The sequence below is a fragment of the Eublepharis macularius genome, chromosome 19 (assembly GCF_028583425.1).
Source record: "Eublepharis macularius isolate TG4126 chromosome 19, MPM_Emac_v1.0, whole genome shotgun sequence".
Taxonomy (NCBI): Eukaryota; Metazoa; Chordata; class Lepidosauria; order Squamata; family Eublepharidae; genus Eublepharis; species Eublepharis macularius.
Window position 1 is genome coordinate 740,224 of NC_072808.1, and position 24,787 is coordinate 765,010.

General features: G+C 47.7%; 2 protein-coding genes across 5 annotated transcripts; one reads left to right on the forward strand and one right to left on the reverse strand.

Moving 5' to 3' along the window:
* Positions 1-56: 56 nt before the first annotated feature.
* Positions 57-11,554, reverse strand: TEFM (transcription elongation factor, mitochondrial). Of its 2 annotated transcripts, none has more exons than XM_055003793.1 (4): positions 11,494-11,554; positions 9,152-9,621; positions 8,413-8,562; positions 57-1,624 (listed from the first exon to the last, which is right to left on the reverse strand). In XM_055003793.1, the coding sequence occupies exons 1-4, from the start codon at positions 11,528-11,530 to the stop codon at positions 1,187-1,189; spliced, it is 1,095 nt and encodes a 364-aa protein (XP_054859768.1). In that variant the 5' UTR covers positions 11,531-11,554; the 3' UTR covers positions 57-1,186. The 2 variants fall into 2 exon arrangements, with proteins under 2 accessions (XP_054859768.1, XP_054859767.1); XM_055003792.1 differs by lacking the exon at positions 11,494-11,554 and adding an exon at positions 10,339-10,466.
* Positions 11,555-12,540: 986 nt separating this feature from the next.
* LOC129346264 (E3 ubiquitin-protein ligase RNF135-like) lies at positions 12,541-24,544 on the forward strand. 3 transcript variants are annotated; one of them, XR_008598739.1, is made up of 10 exons: positions 12,541-12,941; positions 13,592-13,681; positions 14,912-15,118; positions 15,986-16,151; positions 17,471-17,551; positions 18,091-18,192; positions 19,736-20,143; positions 21,640-21,693; positions 23,520-23,583; positions 24,320-24,544. XR_008598739.1 is itself a non-coding variant. In XM_055003605.1 (9 exons), the coding sequence occupies exons 1-9, from the start codon at positions 12,546-12,548 to the stop codon at positions 23,531-23,533; spliced, it is 1,518 nt and encodes a 505-aa protein (XP_054859580.1). In that variant the 5' UTR covers positions 12,541-12,545; the 3' UTR covers positions 23,534-23,741. The 3 variants fall into 3 exon arrangements, 2 of the variants coding, with proteins under 2 accessions (XP_054859580.1, XP_054859579.1); XM_055003605.1 differs by lacking the exon at positions 24,320-24,544 and having other exon boundaries at positions 23,520-23,741; XM_055003604.1 differs by lacking the exons at positions 21,640-21,693; positions 23,520-23,583; positions 24,320-24,544 and having other exon boundaries at positions 19,736-20,687.
* The last annotated feature ends 243 nt before the right edge of the window (positions 24,545-24,787 follow it).

Genomic DNA, 24,787 nt, shown 5'->3' on the forward strand with positions numbered 1-24,787 from the left:
GTATGTTAGAAGTGACTAACAGATGCATTTACACGTTTTTAATTGTGGAGTAATTTAAAATCTCAGTCTTTTTATTTTGCAAGAGTTCAGTTCTATAAGTGTCAGAAGTCCCAAGGACACTATAAGCTCAAAGGAAACCAGCAACTCTTATTTTCAGCTTTTATATTCTTAAGGCCCCAGATCACTAATAAGTATATGAAATAACAGTACTAACTAGGACAATGAGTTGTTTGGTATGACCCAATGTGATCCCTACACAAGTCCTCTTTACATACTCATATTACATACAAGTAATATTACATATGACATACATACTACATACTCATATTAGTGTTCCATTGCATGTTTACAGTTAATGTTCAGTGCTGAACAGATTCATAAAATGGTTGTATGTTTTTTGGGTAATAATGCTGTATACCCACATGGTATTAATGAATACTGAAGCTCAGTTTGGCTATAACCTGAAGAAGAGGTCGAACAAGGCACCATACCCTAAGACTGTATACACACGTCTCACGTAAGCCTGTTACTAACCCTGTGGGGGGGTGGAGATGCGAGTATTCAAATCTCCACTTAACAATGAAGTTCTCTCAGCCTAGTATACTTTGCAATGTTGTCAAAAGGGCAGACCGATGGTAACTCTTCACCCACACACTAGCTCTCTACACCAAGAGAGGGACAAAAATGAAATCGTCTCCACCGGTTAGTGAACCAAGATACACTTTTAAATTTGCATTCAGGCAACTGCAACATGAATATTTCTAACAAATTTGACACATTTCTTCACATTTTATATTATTCACTCGCAGTGTTACTATCTTAATTATCTAAGGGTTCTTTAACTCTGCAGGCTCAAACACCACTTCTAAATGAATTTACGTACAACTGCTATATTACTCGCATTGGCAAACCTTGCATTTGCTTTTCACATAACTCTCTAGTCTAGCCATATCCATATGGTGTGACCAGATTTTTACTTTGCAATTGGTAACTTGTGTATCAGCTTTCTTTTCTAGTATGATCAGGGCTTCACCACTGATAAAAGTGAATGCTTGCTGAGGCACAGATAATCTAGCCCCACACAGTAGAGAAGCTAAGAAATTACCAGGTACATTGACAAATTACTGTGGACACTGTAAACCAAACATAGCTGCAAGAGAAGTTGATTAACAGAACCCAGTAAGATTTAAGTGTTGTCGTCCAGTGTTAAAAGCTCATAAAAAGCTACTGCTTGCAGCAATGAATCACACAGTTCCTCATCTCGCCTTGGCTTGTTTGTGGAGAACCAGTTCTGGTAACTGACCACTCTGTCTCTTGGAAAATGCACACGAGGCTTAGCTAGCGTAACGGATTCTAAGAGAAGCTGTTTTACAAGATCTATTCCACTAGCCCGTGAGTCTCCGACCATCAGCCCAAAGTATTTTCCTACAGAAATTCGGGCCATACTTAATACTTTGTGCTGGTTCTCCTGCGCAAATGTTTTATGTAACAGTGCATAGAGCATAGCTTCCACTGTACGAAGATGTAACGTCACTGGGAACAGACTTGCATTCAAGGCAGAGAGTCCATTTTTTTCCAAAACGTAAAAATCTGCTTCAGGAAGTCTGGATACTACAGAAGAAATCTGAAAAATATAATGCATCAAAAATCCTAATGAAAATATTCACACTAAAAGATATTAGTGTATCAGTTTTCATTCAGCTGATGTAGTTATCCATAACAAATATATATTGAAATGAAGTGAGACTTAGACATTCTTGGAGATAAGTATTAGATAATCCCTGAAAGGGCAGTAAGATGTTGATTTGGCTTCGTCATCTGCATGGGAGGGGGAGAAAATCGGAGTTTTCTGGTTCAGACATCAAAGTATCTAACGAAGAGTATTTACTTGTGTCTGTCTCTTTCCTGATATCACTAGCCCCCCAAAGCATGCATATTGGCAAAACTCTAGTAAGAGATCTTTCTACCTCACTTGCCGTCCAGGTACAAAAGCCCTAAAACCAGTCTATAGGTTTGAATTCTCAGTGCTTGAATCTCCCCTCTGCTAAAGTCAAAAACACCATTTTAAAAGACCAAATTGTAAGTGGACTTTGTTTCTATAGAGCCCCAAAAGAAACTAAGTTTCATCTTCGTTCTTCTGTGCCTCCACACATGGGGGACTGCGCAGGCGCAGGCCAGCCGCCGGAGAATTTTCTAGAGCTTCCATGGCTCCGAAGGGGCCGTTTGTCGCGCGCCTCAGCGACCGTTTTCCCGCCCAAACGGTCACGTGATCCTCCAGCGACCAACGGCCCCTTCCCTCAGTTCTCTTCTTGCCGCCGCTTGGAGAGAACGTGAGCTTCGTTGCTCTGTGCTTTTGTGCTTCGTGCTTATTCTGACTGATTGCTTGGCTTTTGACTTCGGACTTCGTGACCTCGACTATTCTTCGGATCTCGTTTTGGACTTTGTTGTGGACTCGGTAATTTGACTCGGACTGTTTTGACCTTCCTTTCGCGTGCCCCTGAAGATGGCCTCTAAGGCTCTCTTCAAGCATTGCCTGCAATGCCACACTAAAATGGCCAAGACCGATGGCCATGAACTGTGCCTGTTCTGTTTGGGAGAGACCCATAATGTGACGGCCTGTAAGATTTGCCAGGGCTTCACCAGCAAGGCCCGGCAGGAGCGCAAGGCCCGACTAAACTCCTCCCTGTGGCAGAAGGTCATGTCCGGAGGCGCTCCCTTGCCCTCCACCAAGGCCGGCCCAAGCCCCTCTGCCGAAGGGCATTCGAGAGCTGGCTCAGTGGCCTCCGCGAGGTCGGGGTCGAAACCGCGTCCCCCGAGTACCTCGGCGTCGAGAGCGGCCTCTCCAGCGCAGGGACCGGTGCGGCCGCCCCGTAGCGCGTCATCTACCAGGTCGGATCCGAGACCAGCTTCGGAACCGAGGATCCTGGTACCGAGTCCCCGGTCGGAACCGACGACCGGATCGGTTCCGATGAAGCCTAAGAGGTCGAAGCCGAGGTCCCCTTCGAAGGCGAGGAGCGCGTCGGTTCCGAGGTCTTCTTCTGACCAGCGAAGAAGAAGAAGAAGACCAAGCATCATCGGTCGCCGCGTCCCGCTCCTCAGGAGGAGGTCATCGTGCTTCCTCACACGCCTTCCCCTCATCTGGGCTCCCCGGAGCCAGAAGACATCTCCGTGCCGGTGCCGGATCCGATGGCCTTCGAGACGGTGCCCGCAGAGTTCTCGTCGGGGCCGGAGCCGAGCCCGCACCGTCGGAGCCGACCGTCGCTTGCCCTTCGTTCGCCGAGGCTGGAACCGAGCCCGTCTCCTCGTCGGAGCCGTCCGTCGCCTGCCCGTCCGTCTCCACCTCCGGTGGGTCGTGAGCGGCATGGTTCCGGGGACAGTGTCCGATCGGTCCGGTCCGCTGCGTCCCGGCATCGACAGGCTTCCTACCTCCCCTCGCCATACCGTTGCCAATGGGAGGGGGCACCTGCGGCTTTCTCCGTGTCGGAACCGAGGCCTTCGACATCGAGGTCGGCGTGGGCTCCCCCTCCGCTCCAGGTTCCGGAATCCCAGCTTGGTTCCGATGAGGAGGATGTGGAGAGCTTTGGCGGCTACCAGTCGGAGTCCTGGTCCGAACCATCGCCAGCTGAGGAGCTAGTGCCATCTGCGGACTCGCCATTCGAGGACCTCCGTATCTACGCCGACCAGATGGCAAGGATGGCCAAGGCTCTCGAGATGGACATCTCTTCAGCAGCCCCGAAGACCAAGGACAAGCTCCTCAAGCGTATTTACGGGGATAATCCGGCGTACGTTGGCTTCCCCATGCTTGAGGGTATTGAGGAAATCGTGGAGAAGGTATGGCAGGTGCCCTGTGATCAGCCTCCAACATCCAAGAGGATTGAGCAGCTCTACAAAATCAAGCAGGGTACCTGGCCGGCACTGGTGAAACACCCTCCACCTTCCTCCTTGGTCACGGAGGAATTCAACCCCCGACGGTCGGGTCACTCCTCGGTGCCTGCCGATAAAGAGGGCAAGAAGCTGGATGCCATGGGCAGGCGCCAGTACATCGTCGCTTCGCTGGGTCTGAGGATTGCCAACTACCAGACCATCATGGCAGGGTACCAGCTGTACCTCTGGGAGAAGTTGGCATCCTATACCCGGGACCTTCCACCGGAGCAGAAGGCTGTGGTGTCCCTGCTGCAAACAGAGGCTGTCCGGCTGTCTAAGCAGCAGATGAATGCCGGGAGCCACGCTGCTGACACTGCTGCTCGGGGGATGGCTTCGGCGGTGGTCCTCAGGCGCCACTCCTGGTTGCGGTCTACGGCCCTGTCCCAGGAGGTGCGTTCCAGGGTGGAGAGCATGCCCTTTGAAGGGGACTCGCTGTTCTCCAAATCGACCGACGAGACCCTGAAAAAGAAAAAAGAGGACAGGCAGACGGCGCGGTCCTTGGGTCTGGCTCCAGCGGACAAGCCCTCCTCCAGACCATGGTACGCTCCCCGGTCCGGCCCTTACCACTACCAGGGCAGATACCAACATCAGCGGCCGGGCTACCAACCGTATCCTGCCTACCAGCAGCGGCCATACCCTCCCGCACAACAGCAGAGGAGGCGTCGGCCCTTCAAGCTTCGCCCGTCACAACAACCGGCCCAGCAGAAAGATCAGCAGGGCGCCGGGAGGCAGTACTGACGGGTCACGCCAGCCGTATCCCCGAACTTTTCGGACAGACTTAGTCCACTCCTCTCTGAGTGGGAGTCAATAACATCTGACTCATGGGTCTTAACTATTGTTGAACTGGGGTACGGGCTGGAGTTTGTTGAGCTGCCCAGATGCAGTTCACCCCTGACAGCTGTCAATAACACTATGGCCGAGCTGGATGCGGAAATCGTGTCGCTCTTGGCCAAGGGTGCTGTGGAAGAATTGCCCTATGAGGACTCTGTAAAGGGTTTCTTCTCTAGGTTCTTCCTGGTCCCTAAGAAGGATGGGGGCTTACGTCCCATTTTAGATCTGAGGGGCCTTAATGCCTTCCTCAAGGTGACCAAGTTCAAGATGGTTACGTTGGCGGCTGTGATCGCCTTGCTGAAACAGGGAGATTGGTTTGCGGTTCTTGACTTAAAAGACGCATACTTTCACGTGGGCATAAGGAAGGAGCACAGGAAGTACCTGAGCTTTGTTTACCGGCAAAGGGTTTTCCGGTATAAGGTGCTCCCCTTTGGCCTGTCCACTGCCCCACGAGTGTTCACTAAATGTGTGGCCCCTGTGGTTTCCTTCCTGCGGGAAGAAGGCTGTACCATCTTTCCGTACCTCGATGACTGGCTCATCGTGGCTGAATCGGAGTCTGGGCTGGTGCAGGACATTGGCTTGGTACTTAGCACTTGCCAACGCCTGGGGCTCCTGGTGAACTTGGAGAAATCCAAGCTGGTGCCCAACTGCAAGGTGTCCTACATTGGTGCACTGTTAGACTCTGTGGAGGGTAAGGCCCTGCTCCCCTTGGAGAGGGCTCGGTCCCTAAGGGGTCTAGTGTCCATGTTTAAAAGGAACCGATTCCAGTCTGTGCGCTCTGTCCAGTGCTTACTGGGGCATATGGCAGCGGCCACCTCTGTGGTGCCTTTCGCTAGGCTGCGTATGCGCCCTCTCCAGAACTGGTTTGTGCGGAGGTACGATGCTCTGTTGCACCCTCCATCCCTCAAATTCTCTATCCCGAGGGTCATCCTCTCCTCCTTGGACTGGTGGCTGTCTGATGGCAACTTGTTTAGAGGGACCCCCTTTGGGTATCAGCACCATGACGTCACGGTTACCACTGATGCCTCTCTGCTGGGATGGGGGGCTTACTGTGGTGATGTGTCTGTGCAAGATGTCTGGTCTGACAGGGAAAAGACCCTCCATATCAATGTGCTTGAACTAAGGGCCATTCGTTTCGCACTTGTGTCTCTTACAGCACTGCTGAGAAATCGTCAGGTCTTGGTGCAGACGGACAACACGACTGCCATGTACTACGTGAATCAGCAGGGGGGCACAGTGTCCATGGCCCTGTGCCGGGAAGCCACACTCACTTGGCAGTGGGCTATCAAGAACGGCGTGTCACTCCGTGCTATACACGTGGCTGGGTCAGACAATGCCCGGGCAGATGCCCTCAGCAGGGTCCCTTTGCTGGACCACGAGTGGGAACTGAACGTAGAGTGCGTTGGGCCAATCTTCCAGATGTGGGGTCATCCAGTGATAGACGTGTTCGCCACTGCGGCGACCACCAAGGCCCACACGTTCTGTTCCAGGGCAGGGAGCGACCCCCTCTCTATTGGGGATGCCTTCCAGTTTACGTGGACGCAGGGCTTGCACTACATGTTTCCTCCGTTCCCCTTGATTCCCAGGGTCCTGTGCAAGATAGAGGAGGACGGGACAGACTGCATCCTGGTGGCCCCCTTCTGGCCACGGCAGGTTTGGTTCCCGAAGCTCCTGCGGATGTCCCAACGGACATATGTGAGTCTGCCCCCTCGGCAAGACCTTCTCCTAAACGGGAGCCTAGTCCACCACGATCCCAGGAAGCTGCACCTAACGGCTTGGCGGATCGTTCCTCCCCGATAGGCTTTACTGACGAGGTACAGCGGGTCCTCCTGAATGCCCGTCGGCCATCCACTAGGCGCGCTTATGCGGCCAAGTGGCGCAGGTTTGAGCTCTGGGCACTTGCCAGAGGAGTGGTGCCTGACACCAGTCCCTTGGGGGTTGTGTTCGAGTATTTGTGCCACTTGCGTGGCCTGGGCTTGAAGGTGTCCTCCCTCAAGGTACACTTGGCGGCGATATCAGCTGCTCACGCCCGAGTTGAGGGTGCTACGGTGTTTTCTCACCCACATTCCCGCCAGTTCCTTAAGGGCATGTACAATCTTTACCCACCTGTGTCGGCGCCAGTGCCTCAGTGGTCGCTGTCCTTGGTGCTCTCACGTCTCATGTCGCCTCCATTTGAACCTATGGCTACATGCCCCTTGGATGTGCTATCCTACAAGGTAGCATTCTTGGTGGCCGTCACATCGGCCAGAAGGGTCAGTGAGCTGTCTGCACTGCGGTCTGACCCTCCCTTTCTTGTGTTTCATTCCAACAAGGTGGTCCTGCGTCCCTGCCTTGGGTTCCTGCCCAAGGTGGTGTCCGCCTTCCACCTCTCGCAGGATATCTCACTGCCTGCATTCTTTCCTCAACCCTCCTCTAAGGGGGAAAAGGCCCTTCATTCCCTAGACTTGAAGAGGGCCCTAGCCTATTACCTGGATAGGACGAAGGAATTCCGCTCCTGTCCTCACCTGTTTGTATGTTTTGGGGCCAAGGACAAGGGTAACAGGGCTTCCTCACAGACCCTGTCTAGGTGGATTGTGACGGCCATTAGCAAGGCCTATTCCCTGGCAGGGGTGGCTTGCCCGCTTCATGTCAGAGCCCACTCCACGCGGTCCCAAGCATCCTCTTCGGCACTCCTCAGGGGGGTGCCCCTGGTTAACATTTGTAAAGCGGCCACATGGTCCTCTGCAGACACCTTTGTCAGGCATTACGCCGTTGATGTCAATGCGGAGCAGGATGTATCTGTGGCCAAGGCTGTCTTACACTCCCTTTTTTCCTGAGGGAGTTTAGGAATGACTTTCTTGGCGTACCTGCTGGGTACCCTTGAGTGAAAGTGTGTATAGATGTACCTGGGGGTGTTTATATATGTAAATATTGAGTATTTATGTGTCCTTACACAGTATTTTTACGTAGATGTATATATGCATATCTATTTATTGTTGTTCTTGTTTGTTCAATAAAATTGTGTTGGACTTCACCCCCGCCTTCCTTATTGTGTGAAGCTTGGTACACTCCCATGTGTGGAGGCACAGAAGAACGAAGATGAAAACAGGGTTAACATACCTGTAACTTATGTTCATCGAGTTCTTCTGTGCTGACACACAACCCTCCCTCCTACCCCGCTGTGAACTCCAATGCACGATAATGTGTTGGCTGTAACGGAAATTGGTGTTTTTAAGGTGTTATGGCTGAAGTGTGTTGGTCAAGCGGCGGCAAGGGAGAACTGAGGGAAGGGGCCGTTGGTCGCTGGAGGATCACGTGACCGTTTGGGCGGGAAAACGGTCGCTGAGGCGCGCGACAAACGGCCCCTTCGGAGCCATGGAAGCTCTAGAAAATTCTCCGGCGGCTGGCCTGCGCCTGCGCAGTCCCCCATGTGTGTCAGCACAGAAGAACTCGATGAACATAAGTTACAGGTATGTTAACCCTGTTTTCCACTTTATTTTCCTCCAAAACCTGTATCAATTTAAAAGAAAAGACGATTGGATAAACAGGTAGAATCCTACAGCTTTAGAAGCAGTCAGAAGAACCGTCTAGTTCTCTGTAGATGATACAGAACTACGCTGTCCCTGGAAGGAATACTCCTTCCAGACATGAGCTGCTTTCCTTCAAAGTGCAGCTTACCTCTTCCAGATAAACGGATGGCATGTAGGCCCCTTTCATAAATACTGGGCACTCCTGCTGCTGCCAGTCCTGAATACTTAACCGGCTGTTAACATGAGCCCATGCGATCCTCCGTGTGCTGAAAACAACAGACACAATGCTGTCGGCAGTCTGAAAGAGATTAGGGGGGGAAGTTTAGTAATTTTTTTTTTAAAAGACTCCATTCCATTTGCTACAAGTCATGAAACTTCCCCAGAATTAGAGGAACAAAACTCAAGTAAACTTAACTAGAATACAGAATTTAGATTAGTCTAGGAAGATTATAAATCTAAATTCATGTGTGACACAAAGGTGCATATAACAGGACACAGGCGCCTGAATTAGAAGCTTCATGACTAAATCTGCATGCCCAAGAGAACTTCTGTTCATTTCCTCCCCCCGCCACCCAACAGCTACCTCCTTATGCAGGTTTTGAAATGCCTGGGAGTTCCGAAATCTGTTTGTTGCTGCATTGGAGATCTAACCCTCATGTCAGAAACTGTATCCGCATGCCTTTATTTATTCTATTTGAATCCCTTCCATTATCTATCATCTTGCTGGACAGATTGACCTGACTAATACTGTATTAAAAGCTATGCAACTCAGTCCCGTTCACATTTACTCTGAAGTAAGTCCTATTGAATTCAATACAACTTTCTCCCCTGTATGACTGTGGCCTTAATATTTGATGTATGAGAAAGGGAGTGTTCGAAAAGCGTACCTTCAACTTCTCGCTTTCTATTTCTGGCTTGATAAATTTCATTATGGAGGGAGCATTGTGCGTTTTCCTCTCTTTCCTTGTGTCTTTTGCAAAGGGATTAAGAATAAAGTCACACACTTTAACGGCTGTTTTATATTGAAACAGGGGTACTGCCAGCAAACTCTGTAAATCTTTAAATGGCCCATGTTTATTTCTGTACTCTATTACATTGACAGACTTTCTTCCTTGCATGAGTCTCACAGCAGAAAGCTCTTCCACAGTGGCCACATTGAGCAGCTGCAGAACAGCAGATTTCTGCTCGGGAGAATACAGATTATCTATTGATTGTTTGGGTCCCCTTGAGCTCTCTGCCCCTGATGAAGAATCGGCACAATCCTGCTGTGCAACTGAGGTTGACTTCAGACACCACGGAAGAGACAATGGTTGCAGCTGAAATGCGCCTAAAGGTGAATGGAGAAAGCATCTCCTACCTGGAAAACAAAATCAAATGTCAGCAACATGCAAGTTATTACACTGTTGTCAGGAACAGAAACATGAAGACGTCCAACATAACCGTTCGCACAGCAAATGATCAAAGATCAAGCAAAAAGATTTTATTGTCAGGAATTCCTTTAAGCTAATCTACGAACCTTTCAGTGTATCTGTTAATCTTTACATTTTCTATACTTGTTCTAACAGTAATTTAGCAGATATACCATATTTCCTCAAGGTACTCTGGAGACGAAAGGAGCTACTACACCCACCAAACTTCTCCCTGCTGCTCAAGTAGGTAACGGCACAGGCAGGAACACAACTCGGGAAAGGCTTTATCCGTGAACAATGGCTTTCCTACTCACCATCCCTTGTCAAATGATAATTAGCAGCAGGTAAGCTGTCACACTGAGAACTCGTGTAGTGGCTACAATGAAAAGAATGCCCCTGGTTCAAATCTTACCTCCATTTAAGTTCAACTGGAGCAAGTTAGTATTGCTTCAGCTTCTCACTTGTGAGAGGAGATAACACTAGCCTATTTTTTAAAAACAACTCTAATCCTGACAACAGTGTATTGACTCTTATTTGGGAGAGAAGATGTGTCGTCTCAATACATCTGCTCCACACAACACAGATGCCTCAGGCCTGCTTGATCCATAAGCCTGCACTGAAACACTGGGGGGTGGGGGGAGGAATCTTTTTACCAATCCAATTACCTTTCCAGAACAACTTGTCTGCCAAGGAACTCCTGCATTTTATGCCACGGAAGACTATGTTGAGACATCCTCGAGGGCATTTGCACATTTTAAAAACAGGCATATTCATACAAGGAGGCCTGAGTGTGTCCAGAAATGCGCCTGATGCTTCCCTGCAGCTGAAAGTGCAAGGGAAGGCTCAGTACTGAAATCAGCGTGCTTTTCAGGGAAGCTTGTCCGCCAGCAGGGACTGATCATGAGCTACTGGTAAATTTCTCTGGAACACCCCCCCCACACACACACACCGATTTCCCAGAAGTATGAGATTTTTCGCACTTCCAGGAATCACATGCAGCTGTTCGGTGCCGGATTGAGAGCCTCATGCTCATCATCACCTTGACACAGGGCAAACTCTCCCAAGCCGACAAACCCCTCTGAAACACCTGAACATTTCTGTAAGTGGGTCAGCAACTCAAAAAGAGTCCATGAGTAATACCCAATGTTCTCAGGTCAGCTACTCAGTTAAGGCATGCTGAAACCCCTATTTTTGGTATCTGAAGAACTGAGCTGTGACTCACAAAAGCTTCTACCCTACCACAAATTTTGTTAGTCTTAAAGGTGCTATTGGACGCTTTCTCTTTTCTACTGCTACAGATACTGAAGAAGTGAGCTGTGGCACACGAAAGCTCACACCCTACCACCAATTTTGTGAGTCTTATTGGTGCTCCTGGCCTCTTGCTCCTTTCTGCTGCTAGACAGACAGACTAACTGAAGAAGTGAGCTGTGGCTCAGGAAAGCTCCTACCCTACCACAAATGTTGTCAGTCTTGGAAGTGCTACTGGTCTCTTGCTCATTTCTCTCTGAAGAAGTGAGCTGTGGCTCAGGAAAGCTCACACCCTACCTCACATTTTGTAGTCTTATAGGTGCTCTTTTCTGCTGCTCCAGACAGACTAACACAGCCACCCATCTTGATCTGCTTCATATTTCTGGGTTAGGCTCGGTTTTTAACACTAGCCTCTCCCTCCGTCTTTTAACTGAAGAAGGGCGCTGAGAGCCTCGAAAGCTTCCACCCCGGAAACTTCGTGGGTCTCATCCCCCCCCCCCGACACGCACGGCTCTGCGTGGATAACACCGGGGGGGCAGAGGACCCCTCCCCGGCCCCAGCGCCGCCCCTACCTCTCCGCAGCAGCCCCACCGCCTCCCTCGCGCGCATCTTCGCCCTTGGCCAGGCGGCGCCACGCCTTTTGCTTTCCCCCGCGCCTTATTTGTGCGCCCTCGAAGGGAACCGTCCGGCATCCAGAACCAGGAAAGTCGGTTCCGGATTGGAAGAATCCGCCGCCTGGGGCCCGGCGTTGGCGAGACAGCCGCAGGCTCCGTGTCCCTCCAGTGCCCCTGCTTCCCCGTAGCTTTTGCTTAGAGGCTCAACAGAAACCTCTGCAGGGCTGGAGAGGAGGGAGGGAGGGAGGGGGGCGAGAAGAGCGGTTTGCGTGACCCCTCTGAGGACACTGGTTTAGCCACCCAGTAGGGTGGAGCGAGTAGCCGGAGGCAGGCTGCGGAGGAGGCGGCGGCGGCTGGGGAGCGTAATAATAATTTGTGTGCTCTTATCACCTTGAGTAAAGTAATCCACTGTTGTATGTAAACAATATGACTTAAAGTGGTGGTTGTGTGTTGCGTTTGGTTGGTGTTACTGGGACTGTATTATTTTCGCAGGGCTGCGATGCCCCAGCAGGACAGAAGCCGGGGCGACTCGGCCAGGCCGTGCAACGTTGAGCTGTTTGACCTTTCCAAAGACATCGTTGATTTAAAGTTCTCTGTAGGGACGCACTTGGGCGTTAGTTTAAAAATAGTTGCATTTTAGGAACTGTGAGAAAGCGGGCTTCCTACGCCCCGCAGGCAGACCCCATGGCAAGAGGCGTTACGCTGGCCCCTCCCCGGGAGCCTTCAGGGCGCCTGCCTGGCGGGGAGACGCAGCCCAGCAAAGGGCCTCGGAGGGCAGCCGGCGGAGCTTCGCCAAGCGCTGGCAGAGACGGGAAAGCGAGTTTCTCCCGCTGCGCTGGCAACCCGCTTTCCAGTTCCCACCGGCGGCCGCTCGTGGCTGGAAGAGGCGCGGCGGCAGCTCGGAGCGCGCGGGACAAGCCCCGCCTCCCCCCCCCTCCCCGACCCAGAAATGTTTGTAACACAAAATAAAGGAAAGCGAAAGCCGCGCCGATCGCTGCGCCGCGGTGGCCATGGCGGCGGCGGCGGCGGCGGCTGACCCGCTTGAAAATCTGCAGGGCGAGCTGACCTGCTGCATCTGTCTGGACTATTTTAAGCATCCGGTGTCGATTAAAAAGTGTTCCCACAGCTTCTGCAGGGGCTGCATCACGCGGCTGTGCAGGAGCAAGGGCGGCAAGGCCCCCTGCCCCAGCTGCATGCAGGACTTCGGCCTGAACAACCTGGTGGGAAACAGGTCCCTGGCCAACGTGGTGGAGATCGTCCAGCAGCTGAAAGACGACCCCGGAGCGTGGGCGAGGAAGCGACGGAGCGGCCCGGAGCTGCTGGCGCTTTTCGGCCAAGATGATCCAGAAGCCCCCGGGGTCCAGACTCTGAAGCTGTCGGCTAGATGCCGCCTGGGTCCGCTCGAGGTGCGCGTCGCCTGGGTCAGAGCCCTGTTCACGCCTGTCCCTGGATGGCTGCGCCTTCAGGGGGTGACTTGCAAGCTGCACGGAGGAGGGGCAGGGGGCCGGAAATAACGGGCGCCGTGCTTGCCCACAGAGAAGAGTAGAGCCCACGCTTGCCCGCAAGGACAGCGATAGCCAGTGGGCAGCATGTCATTGCCAATGCAGAATGCATGTTTGCCCATAGGGGATCGTTCACATTCTGTTGACCTAATGGAATAAGAAACATCTGTTGCAGGCATGGAAAGTGTGCTGGCTTTTGTGTGTGTGTGTGTGTGTGTTCGTGTCCGTGTCCTGGCAAGTGGCTTCTGCCATTATTAACAGCCTTGCTCAGATCTTGCAAACTCAGGGATGTGGGTTCCATTTGTGGAGTTCAGCCGTCTCATTTCGTGTCTTCTACTTTTCCTTGCGTTCTTGTTTTTTTGAGTGGATCATGCCTTCTCATTCTAGGGAAAATCAGGCTTGATTTGTTCTAGAACCCGCTTATACAGCTTTTGGGGCATGGTCAAACTTCCGAACTTCAGTTTGGAAGTAATCGCCAGTGCAATTGAAAGGGATTCCAAATTCACATGTAAAGACTGATGACGAGTAAAGATTTATACGTTTCCCCCCTTCAGGATAAGGTGAAGATAAATGAAATTTCTGAACAAGTCAACATGATAGTTGAGGCAGTCTCTAACATGAGGAAAGACGGGACTGAAATGAAGGTTGGTACTTAGAAATGGTCTGATCGGTTTGCTTTGTACAGATTTCTGCAGCATCGCTTGTGGCTGCTTTATGGTGGGAAAGTTCAGTTGTGGCCACAGGTCTTTCCACGTCCCACACACCCACTTCCCTGCTATTGTGGTAGGTCATAGGGAAATTGCATTTCTAGCCCACAGCTGCCGTTTGGTCTTTCCGGGAAAATTTGCCCTAAAACGTAACTGTTCCTCCCTTCCATGAACCCAGCATGTATCAAGAGAGCCAGTTATAGGCGTCACAGAACTAAGTAGTAAAGTTTGTACTTGGGCTGTATCACGTCAGCCTGCAGGTGGGAAGTTTCTGTATCGAATGTTTCCTTATGTGAAAAAACCCCGGAAGGCAACTACTTGTCACCACGTCCTCTGGCCAGAGATGTACTTGGAGCTCCCGGCTTGGAAACTCGGCTCCAGATGTGCGCAGGGTCAGTTTGGATCAGGACTGCACGATGGGCAGAAAGGCCTGAAGCAGCCCCCAGGAGCAGCTGTTTGTTCTACTGGTGGGGGCTGATGGGTTACGTGGAAGTTTCCCCAGCAGAGCGAATGGCAGCTTCAGGTCAGGAAAATGGTGTGGGAGGGAGGCGTTTAATTCACTTCACTTTTACCCCACCTTTCTCCCCAGTGGGCAGCCAAGGGGACTTATAATCCTTCTCTCACAATCACCTTGTGAAGTGGATCAGTCTAATGAGTGTGTGTGGCTGGCTTCCGTAGCAGAGCGGGATTTGAACCCGGTTCTCCTAGATCCTAGTCCAACACTCTAACCCCAACACCAGCTCCCCTCTCCCTGTGAGCAGGGGCCCCAATCTTAGTCGGGTCTCTGTGTCCCTGCAGCACATGTCTGATCGAAAATATATTACAACCTTGTGCTAGAATAAATGTTAGTCTTTAAAGAATCACAAGCCTCCTCTTTTTGATGCAAGAGGCCAACCAAACCACTTCTCTGAAATTATTACTCTGAAAAGGGGAGGGGGAGGCAGTGGAGGGAAGAAAGAAACTGCCTGTACGGGAGCGGTGGGTGGTAGCTAGGAGCTTCTCGTTCGGAAGTGGCGGAAGCCCTCTTAGGGTACCCATGGTGGAGCACAAAAGTGAAAAAGTTGTGCAGGGATTGTTAAATCATCAAGGAGCAAAACCAAATTTGTGAGTTTCAAGTATTTATTCAGAGGTGCCAGCCTCAGTCACCTTTACTGTCCCCCTCTTCAGGATTATGTATCTGGGATCAAAAGCTCAATTTCGGAAGACTTCCGTGTCATGCAGAAGCACTTGGGCAACCAGGAGAAAATGCTGCTCGAGGTGCTTGACCAAGAATGCAGAACAGCTGAGCAAAAAATTGATGGGATGATTCAACCACTGGTGTCAAGAATCGACAAGCTTTTAGACTTACAAAATAACTCTGAAGAAATGCTGAAGGTAAAAAAATCTAAGCCAACCAATATTGGCTGTTCCGATGTAACTACTAGCTGTGGTTCCTCGTGACAAAAATGAACCAAAAATGGGCCACTTCCTTGCCGTCTCCCTCCCGCTGCAGGCTAAGATGTACCCAGAAACGAGGCTCTTGGGGGACAAAAGATCCCCGAGAACAGCACGACGGAGGGTTGTAGCAAGACAGGAGAACTGGTGAAAATGTTTCTCCCTTTGTGATTGCAGAAATCCTCTGGAGGAACCCAACCGTGCATTTGTTGTGGAGTGCAAATCAAATGAAACAAAGCCCTGCTTTGACCTCTTGCCTTCTCACCATGATTAAAACATTGATTCGAACTATTTCGGGTATTTGCTGCCCTGGTTTTCTCCCCAACAGGGACCCAACACAGCTTACAGAAAATACCAGTTTAAACAATTTAAATTAAACATAATACATTGTAACCAAACACATAAAGGGATGAGGGAGGGTCTGAGAGCATGTGAGCCTGAGAACTTCTAAGGCTCATTCTGGGTTTAAAAAAAGAAAACCTTGTTGAAAGCAGCCCAAAAGATTGGTGCTTTCTTATGCAGGCTTAGCTGGAATTAAGCAAAATCAAAGGGGTGGAAACCTCTGGAATGATAGGGGGGAAAGTACAAAGGTACCAGAGGTCTATAATAAATATATGTAAGGATGGATACAAGGAGCACATAATACAAGTCACAAATAGAAAAAAATATATATTTATGACAGGTTTCTTATTTATAAAATGTCAGTACTGCATGCTGAATTTGTAACCACCTAAATATATCATTGTCTGAAATCTTTGATGGAACTGTTGCTAGTCGTTTGTTCTTTTTGTTTTGGGTTTTTTTTAGAGTGTCTCACCAGAACAAGAAGTCTGCATGGGTTCTTCTCCTACAGCTGATGAAATTACCCTGGATATTCCGAAGATTAGCAGCGTTTTGCATGCCGTAAAAAAGTTCAAAAGATTATTATTGGAAATGCCAGTGCCGTGGAACGGTCCTGAGCAGACGCTTCAAGGTGGGAAAGGGCTGCGTGTGACCTGTTTTGACAAAGCTGAGTCCTGTAGGCTCAAGATGTAAAACAGCTTTGGACTGGGAAGAAGCATCAAGAATGAAAGAATGGGTGGATCAGAACCAGTCGCACATTCTGTCCCAACAACAAGGGCCCGTCAGATACTCCTAGAAGGCAACCCCCCCCCTCCCAAAAAAAGCTGAACGCGATGATGGATAATTTTCCTGGTTTTGCCCCTGCTGTTGTGCTTACAACACAACTATAGGTATTGAATGTCGATTGAATGCATTTTGCTTCATTTTGTGCATTTTTACAATGATGACAATTATGCATTAGCACACATACACACAATGTGAGCAGGTGTAAATTCAAAACTGTAATCTGAAAATTCAAATCTGTCGTCTGATGTATGTTCAGGAGCTCGTTCAGTTGAACTTGCGGGCAATTGATTGTGAGCAGGATTGGATTTACGAGCCACAAAGCCCAGAGTTCAAATCTCATTAGTCATTAACTCTTTAGGCAGGTCCCTTTCCTTTTAGCCTTAGTGCTCCGTCTGCCCGTGTGGTGTAGTGAATGGTCTGTCGGACTTGGGGGACCAGGTTCAAACTCCTGCTCTGCTTTGGATGGCCATGATCCAGCCATTCTTTCCAGTGTAACCTGCCACAGAGGGCCGTTGTGTGAACATCAAATGAGACCAGCCTGTGTCTCGTGCCTTGAGCTCCAATACTAAGTCAGTATGAGGGCTGAATCAGAGAGAGATTTGTCTAAAGCCGCTTTGTGATTTCATGACAGAGGCTGGATTTGAACAGAGAACTTCCTGAGGATTGATTCACACATAACTGCTAACCATGGTTTGGTGCCATAGGAATGAACACTCTGCATTCATGCTCTCTCTTCCTCTTCATTACTTGCCGTTACATCTGAACTGGCAGACCCTGGTTTGGAGGCCAAGCGCAAACTGTAGTTTATTACTTGAATTTTGTGGTTTGTGCTAAATAAGAACTAATTGAATCAGAGATCATGGAGGGAGGAAAGCACGTATGCACAAGTTTGTCCCTGTGGCATAAAACCATCGTTAGTAAGTATAAACCAGCTCTCAGACAGTCCCTCATTCAAATCCTGCCTGTGTTATGAATTCGTTAAATGACTTTAAGCAAAATCACCAAGCTATGGTTTAGAGTTATGTGGAACCAACCCTAGGTTGCATGTCTGATCATGATGATCCCAGAACTGAATTAATTTCTTGTGAAATAGCAGTAACATGCCAAGACCTGTTCAGTTCAGCCTCTGGTCTCAATGATGAGTTGAATTTTTCTTTGCTCCAGAGCCTTCTCCAGGAACAAGCGGGACCAGAGAAACCCTGATGGATGTGGCAGAGCACGCAGTCGCCTCCTCCAGCAATTCTTGTAGGTGGCTTATTTGCTGACGCTCTTCTCTTAGTAAAGAGCCCAGTAGCACCTTTAAGACTAACCCACTTTATTGTAGCATAAGCTTTTGAGAACCACAGCTCTCTTCATCGGAGAGCTATTTTGCAACTACAGACTAACATGGCTAACTCCTCTGGATCTTCCCTTAGTGTTGCTCTTGCTCCTTGGCCCTAGAGCAGTAACCGTACAAGTAATCAAGTCAGTCTTTCATTGTGAGCATCTACACGAATGCTTATAGGTCTGGAGTCTTACGACCAAGCACTGGCAGAAGTGTTTTTTAGCAAAGTCCTCAGCTCTCCCTTAGGGACTGTATTGGAGAGATGGTGAGAGTTAAACCTTGAACCTCAGAGGTGCAAATCTAATGAGGAAACCTGACCTAAATCACGGAGCCACACTCTGGCAAAACTGCAGGTGTGTGAGGGGGCAAAAAAGCTGACACGGCTACAGCAAAAGCACTACAGAATACCTTCCTGGACTGTGCATTTATGACGGTTGTAATGATTGTCTTTGTCGATTAGCCCAGTCTCAAGATACACACCAGGATACTAGTGGCTATTCTTCATCAGTGGAGTCTGACGGAGACAGTTCAATGCCAGGGATTACAAGTCAGTTTTCTCAGTGTAAGTATAGAAATGAATGTGTACATAATATAGGAATGTTGAAAATACGGATATTCAGACAAGGAGGGTGTTGGTCCTTTGAAATTTAAGTAGGCGTGCCTTAAAGTTGGCAAAATTTGCTGTGCAGGCCATATAGCTCTGGAAGTATTTTGTGGGGGGAAATACTTAAATATTTTATTTATTTTAAAGTTTTAAATATTTAAGAATTTGGATCCTGGAAATTTAATGTTTTTTAGATGGATAGATCTGTTAACAATACGGTTTACCTTGACTGTACGTTTTAATTAGATTGTATGCCATTACTTGTCTGGTCTTTGACCGTATTAAACTTTGATTGATTGATTGAAGTAGGTGTCCGTCCCCCCCCCACCCCCATGAATTTAGTCATGCTGACTTGGTTGTGCCGGTTGAATAGCCGCACTTTCTATTTGAATTTGATTTCTCTGAATCTTATGAATAGAAAATGCACCACAATTTCATCTTAAGTTTTTAAAATGTTGCTTAACTTTCAGAGGTCCCATAAATCGATGTTTGTACAGTTTTATGTGTTTGTGTGTGTAAGCATCCTTAAAACTGGAGGTGCAAGGTTTGGTACCAAATGATTTCCCAGCCCGGAGAGACTTTAATATCCCACCTGGCCACAGGTAGAACAGCACGTAGGGTTGGAGCCTCTGTATGCTCAAAGAGACTGCTTGCCCTGGGGTGGGAGTGCTCCAGCCCATAAAGTGCAGTTTAGAAAAAACTGTCACAATGGCGCCCCCTTGTGGAGTTCTCTGCTTTTATCCGTTACCCTTAGTCCACATCATTAACTGGCAGGAGCAAAGAGACACACAATAGGGTGGTGTCTCCTCATGGAGTAATTGATCCAACACCTAAATGGAGAGAACAGAGCCATTCAACAGGGGGATGTGATATTTTTTGGCAAGCCGCTTTGTGTTCCATGTTCCATGCCTTTCCAGTGCCCAGTGCAGTTGATTTGAGATGAACTGTGCCTGTTACCACTCCAAACCAACCATAATATAAAAATGATGAAAAGATGCCATTTCCCTTGTCTTCTAAAGGCATACGATGTGGCTAACGGTGAATGATAATTGTCTTCTTGATATTAGGCAGCCTTACTACCCAAAGCCGAATAACACACCTACTGTGACTTGAAGTTGTGTTACATAGCTAACTTCTATGTCATTTAAAGCTGCTTGGCATTAAGTGGAGAGTGGGAAATGATGACATGACTTCTGGAGAGAGCAGTTTGCCGGATGGAGAGTCAGTGTAACATCGTAGTGTTGGCTCTGAACCATGACTTGGCCACACAGCATCGCGGTGAATCTGAGCCAGGCTCTCTCTGCCAGTATGCCTCACAGGGCTGACATGATCACGTGACATAGTTTGTGCTCACTGGAGGAAGGTGGGATGCCAATGCGAGAGAGAGAGAGAAATAAACGGTGTGTGCTAGGAGTGAAGGTGTAATTGCTGGATGTTTATCTTCCAAAGATCTCCTTCTTAAAACTCTTGGATCAGAATACCTTTTATATGTTTAATTCAGGGGCATCCAGTGTGACATTTGATCTCAAGAGAATCCATGACAAGCTTGAAGTCACTAAAGATAAAAGGAGAGTGAGGGTGTCCCAGTTTACATGTGAATACGAACGCTCCCCGAAGAGATTCCGCATCAGCCAGGTCATGGGCTCGCCCGGTTTCTCTGAAGGGCGCCATTACTGGGAGGTGAACACCAAAGACAGTGCTGGCTGGGCCATCGGTGTCGCTGTCGAAGAAATCGGCAGTCGTGATCAACTAGGGAGAAATGAACTATCCTGGTGCATAGAATGGTCAAATGAAAAGCTCTCCGCGTGGCACAAGGGACAAGAAACTCAAATTAGTGAAGAGAAACCCTTGCGGGTTGGCACCTTTCTCGACATCCCCCAAAACTGCTTATCATTTTATTCTTGCACTGGTAAGGAAACTTGCTTACATACGTTTGAAATCAAAATAGTGAGTCCCGTTTACCCAGCTTTTTGGATCTATGGTGGGGGTGCAGGTGAATTCTTAACTATATATAATAGCAAGAGGAGCTAGGGTATAGCTGGGAGTCCAAAGTATAGTAGGAGGCCATGTGCCAGGGCCACTTGAAGAGGTCTGGGATCTGGGGCCTGGATGGGGCACCTCTTGGGAATCCTATGTAAGCTGCCCTGAGTTCTGGGAAGAAAGAAAAGTGGGATAAAAATGCCATATATACATAATATCTGTGCTCTCAATGTATATTGTTTTCATACCACTTCATACTAACGTATCCAAAGTCTACATTGTCACTGGATGGAGGATATAGGCTTCAAAATGTATGTTTGCAGGCAGAACTTCAGGATTCTGCCTACCCACACATTAACTACCCACACATTGACTGGGCCAATGGGTGTTCGAATCGGGGGAGAGAAAGTGAGTTTCTAGACTGTCTCAATGACTGTGCTATGGAACAGATGGTTACAGAACCTACTAGGGGAGAGGTGATCCTGGATTTGGTCCTCAGTAATGCTGAAGACCTGGTGAGAGATGTAAATGTGATTGCACCACTTGGGAACAGTGACCATAATGTTATTGAGTACAACATATGTATAAATAGGAAATTGCCAAATAAGACCAACACAGCCATGTTTAACTTCAAAAGGGGTAACTTTTCTGAGATGAGGGGGTACGTGAAGAAGAAACTGAAAGGGAAAGTAAAAAAGGTCAAAACACTTGGGGAATCTTGGAGACTATTTAAAACTACAATCCTGGAAGCTCAAATTAAATATATACCGCTGGTTAGGAAAGGCACAAATAGGTTTAGGAAAAGGCCAGCATGGTTAACGAGCAATGTAATAGAAGCTGTAAAAGGTAAAAAGGATTCTTTTAGGCAGTGGAAAACTAGTCGGAGTGAGGTTGATAAAAAGGAGCATAAGCTGTGGCAAAAAAAGTGCAAGTCTGTGATCAGACAGGCAAAAAGGGAATATGAGGAGCATATTGCAAAGAACATAAAGAAAAACAATAAACAATTCTTTAAATATATTAGAAGTAGGAAACCAGCTAGGGAGGCCGTGGGGCCCTTGGATGACCAAGGCGTAAAAGGATTACTAAAGGGTGATAGGGAAATGGCCGAGAAGCTGAATGCGTTCTTTGCTTCTGTCTTCACTGTGGAAGATAAGAAGTGCATGCCCACTCCGGAAGCACTGACTTTGGGAGGGGTTTTGAAAGACCTGAGTCACATTGAGGTGACGAGAGAGGAGGTTATGCGACTGCTAGATAATTTAAAAACTGATAAATCACCGGGCCCAGATGGCATACATCCAAGAGTTCTGAAAGAACTCAAGTGTGAACTTGTAGATCTCCTCACAAAAATATGTAATCTGTCATTAAACTCTGCATCTGTTCCTGAGGACTGGAAGGTAGCTAATGTTGTCCCCATCTTTAAAAAAGGTTCCAGGGGAGATCCGGGAAATTACAGGCCAGTCAGCCTGACGTCAATACCGGGTAAGTTGGTGGAAACTATTATCAAAAATAAAATTAGTGGGCACATTGATGACCAAAAGCTGATGAGGAAAACTCAGCATGGGTTCTGTAAGGGAAGATCTTGTCTCACCAATCTGTTAGAGTTCTTTGAGGGAGTGAACAAACAAGTGGACAAGGGAGACCCGATAGATATTGTTTATCTTGACTTCCAGAAAGCTTTTGACAAAGTTCCTCATCAAAGGCTCCTAAGTAAGCTCAGTAACTATGGGATAAAGGGCCAAGTCCTCTTGTGGATCGAAAACTGGCTAATTAATAGGAAACAGAGAGTGAGCATAAACGGGCACTTCTCACAGTGGAGGGTGGTGAGCAGTGGGGTGCCACAGGGGTCGGTATTGGGTCCAATGCTTTTTAACTTGTTTATTAATGATTTGGAATTGGGATTAAGCAGTGAAGTGGCTAAATTTGCAGATGACACGAAATTGTTCAGGGTGGTGAAAGCCAGAGAGGATTGTGAGGCACTCCAAAGGGATCTGTCGAGGCTAGAAGAGTGGGCATCCATGTGGCAAATGAGGTTCAATGTAGCCAAGTGCAAAGTAATGCACATTGGAACCAAAAATCCAAAATATAAATACAAGTTGATGGGGTCTGAACTGGCGGAGACTGACCAAGAGAGAGATCTTGGAGTCATGATAGATAACTCACTAAAAACGTCAGCACAGTGTGCGACTGCCATAACAAAAGCTAATGCTATGCTAGGGGTTATTAGGAAAGGGATTGAAAACAAATCAGCCGGTATCATAATGCCTCTGTATAAATCGATGGTGAGGCCTCATTTGGAGTACTGTGTACAGTTCTGGTCGCCACACCTTAAAAAAGATATCATAGCACTGGAAAAAGTACAGAGAAGGGCAACTAAAATGATTAAAGGGTTGGAACACTTTCCCTATGAGGAAAGATTGAGGCGCTTGGGGCTCTTTAGCCTGGAGAAAAGACGACTGAGGGGAGACATGATAGAGGTTTACAAGATAATGCACGGGTTAGAGAAGGTCGAGAAAGATGTGTTTTTCTCCCTTTCTCACAATACAAGAACTCGTGGGCACTCTATGAAATTATTGAGCAGTCGGGTTAGAACAGATAGAAGAAAATACTACTTTACACAAAGGGTGATAAACACATGGAATTCGTTGCCACAGGAGGTGGTGGCAGCTACAAGCATTGCCAGCTTCAAGAGGGGACTGGACAAATATATGGAGCAGAGGTCCATCAGTGGCTATTAGCCACAGGAGATAGATGGTATTCTCTTTGTGGGGAGGTGGTGCTCTGTTGTCTTGGTGCTGGAAGGAAGGCAGTGGGAGGGCTTCTGGTGTCCTGGCCTCACTGACAGTCCTTTAGATGGCACTGGATTTCTAGCCACTGTGTGTGACAGAATGTTGGACTGGATGGGCCACTGGCCTGATCCAACATGGCTTTGCTTATGTTCTTATGTTCTTATGATTGGACCGTGTAAGAATTTATCTTCTCTGGATATCATATACAAGCTAGTCCATAAATGCTTTTATTACTTCATCCATGTAGCACTTTCATTACTGCTCATAATCTCATAATAATGCACCGTCAAGAAGCAAAATTCTTGAAGGTGAGCAAAAATGGGAGGCCCTGTCACTGAAGTTTCTCAAACCACCACTCCATGTTGCTAGTTGTCAGGCTTTTATTCTGAGGTGTTTTTATAAAACAACTGTTGTTTTGTTTAAAAATCATGTTTTAAAAACATGATAAACATGGAGAGTTATAAGATTGTGAAAGTAACACACACACCACAGTCCTGTGTTCACTATTATAATCCACAGATACAGGACCATGACATTTGTGAGGGTTTCAGAGAAGTGTTGCGAGAGTGATCAAGTGCAGAATGTAAGTAAAAATGAATAAATGAAGGCAATGCCTTTTTAAAAATTTGATTTATATAATCTATACTTACTTAGTCCTACCATAAGATACTTCAAAGGCAGTGCATGATCAAAATGATGGAACATAGTCATACAAAATGTCTTTCATAACAAATTCTGTCAATAAAAGAGCATTATTTTTTACAGACAAAACTTTTGTGTTTGTACCAGCATTTTTCCGACAAAAGTGGGTCTCTGTCAGCTCAACAGGGTGTTCCGCAGGGATTTATGTGTTTAAAAAATTAGAGTATGCAAGAATGAAGCCACTTATCCTTGAACAAATTATGAGTGATGTTATGGAATGACAGAGAGATCTAGTACGCTCCCCCCGTCTCTTTCTACATGAAGATCGTGCCCAAGCATTATGATTGCCATAACTGAGGTTGTATTTGTTTGAGCTGCCACAATTGAACAACCTGCAGCAGCTACAGTGATAGCCCTCAGTTTAGGGTGTCTTGGCACAAAAGGTGCCTCTGTATAGACACTGCCCAGCCAAAAGTCTGCCGTCGACCCAGCTTCCAGTGTGCTTTAAGATGTTTGTGTAGGAGCTTCTAGAAATATGTTACTGGACTATTAAGAATTACCAAAAACTAATGCTAATCAAAATGTATATTGGTGCTTAGCTTGCCTAAATTAATAATTTACAAAAAAAATATTTCTAAATTAATAATTTACAAAAAAAAATTATTTCTTTGTAATAGGATCACCTCCTTTGGGAAGAATGAAAAGATACGGAATGTTTGACCAGATGCAGACAGACTCAGATGAGCAGGCAACAGGTCTTCCCCAAATGTCTTGGGCTCTAGATCTCTGGCCCAGTTAGAAATGGGACCTTTCCAAGTCCTAATCTTAGAATACTGCCATCATAAGACGTGTGCCTGGAGAGTGTTCGTAAAACACTTACCGAAATAGCTTAAGAGCTAACTTTTGCTTCAGGCTAACATTTGAAAAACGTGTTGCAGAGTTATATTTGTTAATACTAAAGAGTAATATATTGTTTAGTCGCCTGTTATATTAGCATGGTAACCTGGAAGAGCATCTTCTCTCTCTCTCTCTCTCTCTCTCTCTCTCACACACACACACACAAACACACTTTTGCTGATTGCATTACTTAGAGGGCATAGACAAGATTTAGAAAGGTATAACTGTTTAGGACTGCACTGTAAATT

What these genes read in the sequence shown, in the direction of transcription:
- TEFM (XM_055003792.1), bottom strand. Translation starts at nt 10,447, where the DNA reads ATGAATATGCCTGTTTTTAAAATGTGCAAATGCCCTCGAGGATGTCTC. An exon ending in AGACAAGTTGTTCTGGAAAG is followed by an intron (nt 9,622 to 10,338) that starts GTAATTGGATTG and finishes TTTGTTTTCCAG; the next exon opens with GTAGGAGATGCTTTCTCCAT. An exon ending in CATCCGTTTATCTGGAAGAG is followed by an intron (nt 1,625 to 8,412) that starts GTAAGCTGCACT and finishes TATATTTTTCAG; the next exon opens with ATTTCTTCTGTAGTATCCAG.
- LOC129346264 (XM_055003604.1), top strand. Translation starts at nt 12,546, where the DNA reads ATGGCGGCGGCGGCGGCGGCGGCTGACCCGCTTGAAAATCTGCAGGGC. An exon ending in AAGACGGGACTGAAATGAAG is followed by an intron (nt 13,682 to 14,911) that starts GTTGGTACTTAG and finishes CCCCCTCTTCAG; the next exon opens with GATTATGTATCTGGGATCAA. An exon ending in ACTCTGAAGAAATGCTGAAG is followed by an intron (nt 15,119 to 15,985) that starts GTAAAAAAATCT and finishes GGTTTTTTTTAG; the next exon opens with AGTGTCTCACCAGAACAAGA.